We start from the raw sequence: 7359 nt of genomic DNA, 5'->3' as shown, positions 1-7359 counted from the left end.
CTAGCACTTCCTTTATAGAAGAGGAAGGACAATAATTCATGGAGCAATACAATGAGGGTCTGCTCCATTCTTGTTGTTGTTTGTTTTTGTTTTTTTTTTGGCATCTAAGAGTTAGGAAACCCTGCAAGAAACATTCACATTTTATAAACTCTGGAACCTGTAAAATCTGTCTTTTTTAAAATCATGTTTTATGTTACCAGCAATCTATCTCAGATCCTACTCCATCTCTTTTATCTTTTGAATCTCTCTGCATCATCAAATAATCAATAAATTAACAAACATTACTTAATCACTTACTATGAGCTAGGTGCTAAGTATATATGTGCCTGCACATGAGTCTGTATGTGTGTTTGAAGTGGGTAGTGAAGAGCATGGGTACAATGAAGCAGAATATATGAGTTCTGCTGTCCTTCTCACACTCTGCTCACACCCCTAATAAGGGACATGAATATTTTATCTATAAGATAAAGGTAAAGACAGGGTTTTGGAAGCTAACAAGAGATAGTGACATCCCAGGGCTAGGAAGAGTAAGAAAGAAGCTGGTACCAACCCTGGGCCTGAAGGACAATTAGAACTTGTAAAGGGTAGCTGTCTGAAAGCCACCAGACAGGAGCTGTGGGCTTAGATGTATGGAAGTGAGAAAACCACAAGAATAAATATTTCAAGTTCATTCTCTACCTATCTTCTGATTTCCTGTTACTGTATTAAAAAAAATCCAGGATCACCCCCCCCATCTGAAGATACTTATTTTAATTCTGTATGCAAAGTCCTTTTTCCTATGTGAGGTAATATATTTATAGGTCCTAGGGATTAGGACATGGACATCTTTGGGGGACCATTGTTCTGCCTACCATACAAGGACAAATAAAATAAATGTAAAGGAGCAATTAAAGTTTGGCTAAAACTGGAGATTATAAATGTATAGTGGTGTCAATCTACTTAGCCGTGTGAATGCTATTATCCAAACAGAACCCCATGATCTATATTTTCACTTGCAAATTCTTGTAGTAATAATTTAGAATGTGCTGCCTTTCTAGATCTCTTGCTACATGAGAGCCCTTGATACCTGTTACCCCCACAGCACACAGAGTTAGTTATTTACAGAGTTTGTGGAGAGGATATGTCTATGCACTGAATACTATTTTACTCTGTTAATTTCACTAATTAACACAAAGCTGTGGTGCACGCATCCCAAGTCTGCTATTTTCCTGGAATCCAGAGTTGGACTATGTTCACTGGAAAAAACCATAAAGACAGGCTGCTATACTGGTTGAGTGATATGCAAGCTTAAAAAGGACAGTTGATTTCACCCAATCACAAGATTACATACAAAATTTAGTAAACAAAGAATCTTTGGGTTATTCTCAGAAGTTTCCTAGAATTATGTCCATTTATACTCAACTTGGGATTCCTTTACACACTTTTTGTCAAGCAATTCTCATATCCAAGATGAATAATTTGAGATTGAGGCAGTGTCCATGTGGAGTAGTCTTTCTCCAGATACTGTACAGACCAATTATTGTAGTAGAGGAAGAAGTCCTAATTTGCTATTCCTCTGAACATGGGTACTTTCTAAGCCAGTAGAATTTTTTAAGTATTGCTTTATTATTTCGCTTTCCCACTAGAACATAAATTCCACAAGATAAGAAATTTGTCTATTTTATTCAGCAATCTGTGTTCAGAGCCTAAACAGAGTCTGACACATGCTGACTGATGAGTAAAAGTGCATTGAAATTTTGAGTTCAAACTCAAAGTTTGCTGAAAAAAGTGAGTGAAGGAATGAAACAAAACTCTATTATTTATTATCATCACTATCATAAATTTACCTTATAAGCAAAAAAGATCCTTGAAAGTTGCAGGTAGAGTTTTTAGACAAATAGAAAAATGTAAAGCTGAAGATTATAAAAAGATATGGGTGAAGAAGTTCAAGAAAAGTTAAAACAAGTAACGAATGGCAAATTGTAGCGATGTTATCAACCTCCAGATAGGCTCCTAATCTGTGTAAACTGGCGACATCCTCAGATGCATTGGTACCACAATCCCACAGAATCCAAAGAATCATGATCTTTCATTGAGAAATGGATCCTAGTAGAGTCCAAAATTCTAGTGGATAGAGCATCACTCCTAGACTGAAGAGAGACCAGAACCCATTTGAGGAATTATTTTCTCTCTCCTTTGTCCTTGCCTTCCACCCCTTCAGTTTCCATGTCAGTCAATCATAGTTTCTGAGGGCCCAGGGTCCTGCGGATGACTCGCCTCAGTGCAGACTTCACTTCACTGTTCCTTAAGCTGTAGATGATGGGGTTCAACATGGGAGTCACTACTGTGTAGGAGAGCGACAACAACTTCTTGCTCTCAGGAGAGGTGCTGGACCGGGGTCGGAAGTATGTGAGGATGGCAGTGCTGTAGAAGAGGGACACAACCAGAAGGTGGGAGGAACAGGTGGAGAAGGCCTTGCGTTTCCCCTCAGCTGAGGGCATCCTGAAGATAGTGGAAAGAATGCGGACATAGGATCCCAGGATCAGCAAGAAAGGAAAGAGGATGAATAAGACAGTGGCCGTCAGAGCCTCCAGTTCAAACAGAGAGGTATCAGCACAGACCAGTGCAATGACAGGGGGGCTGTCACAAAAGAAGTGGTTCACTCTGTTGGGGCCACAAAAAGGGAAGCTGAAAATCCATGTGGTTTGCACGGTGGCCACTGGAAACCCTGAGAACCAAGAGGCAGCTGCTAGCTGGGCACAGGCCTTGCGGTTCATAATGATTGGGTAGCGCAAAGGGTCACAGATGGCCACATAGCGGTCATATGCCATTGTGGCCAGGAGGCAACACTCAGCAGCCCCAAAGAAGAAAAAGAAATACATCTGAGAGGCACAGCCAAGGAAGGATATGGTTGTGTCTTGGATGATCAGAGTCCCCAGCATCTTGGGCACAATGACCAAGTTGAAGCCTATCTCCAGGAAGGACAAGTTCCTGAGGAAGAAGTACATAGGGTTTTGTAGAGCAGAGTCAGCTGTAGTGACCAGGATGATGAGAATATTGCCCATTAGAGTAACCAGGTAAACAGTCAAAAAAAGGAGAAATAGTAGAGCTTGTAGCTCAGAGGATAAGGTTGAAAAACTCACAAGGACAAACTCACTGACAATTGTCCAGTTTCCCCACATCATTCTTCTGTCCAGGATTTCATTGACATTCATGCTCCAGGAAGGTAGAAGTCTCCATATGTTATTTAGACTTCTATTATACCCTTAGAAAACCTCCCATGGCCCCATTCTCTACCTTTCTTGTTATACTTGTTGCAAATCAAAAGGTGTACTTTCCAAAATGTAAAAAAATAAGCCTGTCTATGGGATTCATAATTTTTGGAAGAATACTAACCTTTTTTTCAGATTGAACTGAGGCACACCATATACCTATATACCTCCTGACTTTGCTCTATAGAGATCAAAATCACAGCTTCATGTTGGGACTCCTACCTTATCTTTCTTCAACATTCAGTGGTACTAAAAAAGCAGCCAAGCCAAGCATTTCTGAGGAGAAGGGTTTTAATGCACAATGAAAGCTGATGAGGTGAGCCAGGGTATGTTTTCTGCAAAATGAAAGGGTAGGAAAGAGAAAATCAAGGAAAGTTACCAATGATCCTGAGGAAGAGAACTGAATGCATCGTAATCTCAAGCAGCCAACCCTCAGGATGATTTCAGTATATTGGAGGAATACTCAATATATTCTACATTCAATGTAAATATATTCATTTCTAAACTCAGAATATTGCAATTTATACAAGGAGACATGAAATATAGAGACTGTGGTTTATTTTGATCCCTGGGCTAAATATTCTCTGTGTAGCTATATGTGATCAGAAAAGGGAACACAGACTCAAGACAGGGTCAGACCATAGAAAGAATCTAGATGTATTGCACATAAACCCTTTCATCAGTTTCTGTTGGTTGACTTGCATCTTGATTTTCAAGAAATATCACTTCAAGTTTTACATGTTAATAAATAAAGACCAACTCAAATATGCAGACTAATAATATCAAATCCTGTGAGAAATAAGTAGAATGTTTCATCATGGCATCAAGAACTAAACTTCAAAACTGAGACCTGAAATTGTGATAAATATAAACTTAAATGAAGGAATAAATCTAAAGCACTTGCATGTAACTGGTACATAACACATGCTAACCATTGTAGTTATTATGAGATAATGCTAGATCTGTCTTCCAAAATCTACTTCTTATCTCCTTATCTACTGCCCAAACTCACTGAAGTCCCTACTTTTCAATCCTTAAGAGAAAAGAATAGTCTATTCAATGAATACTGATTATCTTCTCTGTGCCAGACACTGTTTTAGATACTAAAGATAATACATCAGTAAACATAACAAAAAAAAAATCTCTGCCCTCATATAACTCACTTTCTAGTAGAAAAGACAGACTGTAAACAAATCATGTAAATAGGATGTATAGTATGTTAGGTGGCTGAAAGAACAATGGAGAAGAATAAAACAGTGGAGAAGGACGTAGGCATTTGGGGTGTGGGGAGTGTCAGAGAAGGCTTCCCTGAACAGATAATATTTAAGTACTGAGCAAGTGCAAGACATGGTCAGGGTGGTGAAGGAAGGAGGGAAGTAAACAGCAAAAACAGCAAGAGGGGCATCTGGGTGGTTCAATCACTTAAGTGTCCCACTCTTGTTTTCAACTGAGGTCATTCAGCTCACATCATGATTTCATAGTTCATGAGTTCGAGCCTCACGTCAGGCTCTATGCTCACAGCCTGGATCCTACTTGGGATTCTCTGTCTCCCCCTCTCTCTGCCCTTCTCCTTATTCACTCTCTCTCAAAAATAAACATTCAGAAAAAAATAACAGTGAGAAAATGCTATTTAAATTTTTTTGCTGATTCATATTCATGTTTTTTTTTAAGTTCATTTATTTTGAGAGACAGAGAAAAAGAGAGAGAGAGATAGAAAGAGTGAGAGTGAGAGTGAGAGTGAGAGCAAGAGTAAGGGAGGGGCATAGAGAGGGAGAGAGAGAATCCTAAGCAGGTTTTGTGCTGTCAGCATGGAGCCTGATGTGGGTGTTGTCAGTGTGGAGCCCCATGTGGGTCTCGATCCTATAGTTAGTGAGATCATGACCTGAGCCAAAACCAAGAGTCAGGCACTTAACCAAATGAGCCACCCAGGTCCCACATGTTTTCTTTGAAAATTTTGATACTTTGTCAATTTCCAAGTAAGAGTTAACACTTAATGAGCACCAGGTAAGTGCCAGACACTATTCTAAGTGGTTTCCAAGCATTATGTTAAGTCTTGCAACAAACTAAAGATATACAGGTTATTAGTAGGTCCACTTTACAGCTGAGGAGGCACAGAGAGGTTGAATAATTTTTCCAAGTTACACAGCCAGCAAATGTTGGCATCAGGATATGACTCCTGCGCAGTTTGTCTCTGAGTCATGGCTTTACCCATCAGGCGACTCACCCACTCTGAGAATGGAAATGAGTCTAAGCTAATAGGTGAGAGCAAACAGGAGTTTTTGACATAAGATGTTAGTAATAGAGCAAAAAGCAAAACAAATTCTAGAGAAGATCAGAAAGTTTCAAGGTATTAGCAACACCCACTTTCATGGACCTAATATTAGAATAATTGTTAACTTATGTCTCCATCTCATATTTTAGATGGTATACTACTTGAAAGTAGAAACTGTGTAGAAAATTTAACTTTTTATCTCAATTCCTAGCAAGGTAGATGCCCATTAAATTGTGACCCAATAAATGAATGAAGAATGAACAAAATATAAAAAATAGTCATGGAAATATCTGTATAGACAGAGTGTAGGCACAGCGATCCCCATTCAGAAGGAATTTAGATGCAAAGACTACACACATCAATGATACAGCCTCATATAATTTACACAGATTTAAAGAGTGATAAGGGTTATAAATTACACCCATCATCTTCCACTACCCTAAGCCTCCTCCTTTTATCTAACTCATTTTGGAAAATGACACCACCCAGGCTGCGTGATGCAGGAGTTGGGACAAAAATCCTTTCATTTAACCCCCAAATTTATTATTTTTCCAAAACACCGATTCAGTGTCACCTTCTACATCACTACTCTTATCTTCTCTGGCCTGGAATATTGCAGGAACCTGATTCTAGTTCATTCTCTACAAACCATCCTTGACTTGTGTGTGATCTGATAGCAACCCCAATTAAGTTACTCATCTGCTTAATGTCTTCAGTCACTACCTATTATCCCTGGGAAAAAGTACAGTACCTTTAACAAGGTCTTTTTCTCTGGTATCTGCTTATTTTTCCAGGTCCAAATCCCCTACACAGTTGGTGCTCTGGTTACACAAAAATACTCTCTGTTCTGTGCATACCTCATATTCTCTTACCCCTTCTTGTATTGTGCATGTTACTCTCTGCTTTTGGAAACCTCTTCCTGCAATTATGTATAATTTCTTCTGGTCTTGCAAGTCTCAGCTGAAACATCATTTTGTTTGTGAAGTTTCCCTTCACTCCCTTAGCCTAATCAAGGGATTATTCCTTAAGTCTCTTATAACACTTTGTGTAAAACTCTATTAGAGCACTATACAATTGTGTATGTGTACATATATTTATATCATCTAATAGTTAATGCCAGGAGGGAAATCTATTCATCATTGTATCTTTTGCACCTAGCAGAGTGCTTAACTCCAAGTGCTTGGTAAATAATGTAGTCTAAGGTTTAATCATTTTTATAGCAGTTTGATGATGCTATTGGGTCTCAGTTGAGTCTACAGTTAAGACTTCTGAATGTGTGTGTGTGTGTGTTTTATAGGTTGTACATTTGGTTTTGTTTTCCAATATATATTTATTTAAAAATGTATTGCTATGTTCTGAGAAGATATTTTAAAAGCATTATTATAACAGCTTTACATCACTCACTGTGCCACAGATGTCCACTCCCCTGAAATATTTAATCAAAATGTTTCCTAGGACAGAGCCATGACTCTGGGGCACACCACTTAAGCCATATCCTAAAATGAGTTGGCACCAATTTTTTAATCTCTACTTTTTGGGCTATTCAGCAAAACTATTTTTTTTTCTATAAGTAACTTCAAATAATTTCAGACATGAGTTGGGTATAAATAAACAGTTATATGTACTGTTACCTGGACTATATCTGTTTAATGTAGTAACAAAGATCTCATGAAAAAGTTCATCAAGTGCCTTAGTGAAATTCAGATAAACCATATCAAATACTCATTCTTTAATCTAAGATCTAATGTCAGCTTCTTTGTGAAGCTTTTTCTGACAATCTCCTTCCCCAAATGGATAAATTACTATCTCTGTTGTGTTCCTCAGAGCATTTTAAAA

The 7359-nt window shown here is 38.3% G+C and overlaps 1 protein-coding gene across 1 annotated transcript; it reads right to left on the bottom strand.

The window, feature by feature from the left end:
• Positions 1–2216: 2216 nt before the first annotated feature.
• Positions 2217–3164, bottom strand: LOC115525681 (olfactory receptor 10A4). The gene has a single exon (XM_030332968.1). It carries the CDS (start codon positions 3162–3164, stop codon positions 2217–2219), a length of 948 nt encoding a protein of 315 aa, XP_030188828.1.
• Positions 3165–7359: the final 4195 nt, after the last annotated feature.

This window comes from Lynx canadensis, chromosome D1, assembly GCF_007474595.2.
Source record: "Lynx canadensis isolate LIC74 chromosome D1, mLynCan4.pri.v2, whole genome shotgun sequence".
Taxonomy (NCBI): Eukaryota; Metazoa; Chordata; class Mammalia; order Carnivora; family Felidae; genus Lynx; species Lynx canadensis.
The sequence above is the reverse complement of the archived record's forward strand: the minus strand, read 5'-3'. Positions and strand labels throughout refer to the sequence as shown.

Bases quoted from the DNA above. Each gene is read 5' to 3' on its own strand.
- LOC115525681 (XM_030332968.1), bottom strand. From the start codon at position 3,164: ATGATGTGGGGAAACTGGACAATTGTCAGTGAGTTTGTCCTTGTGAGT.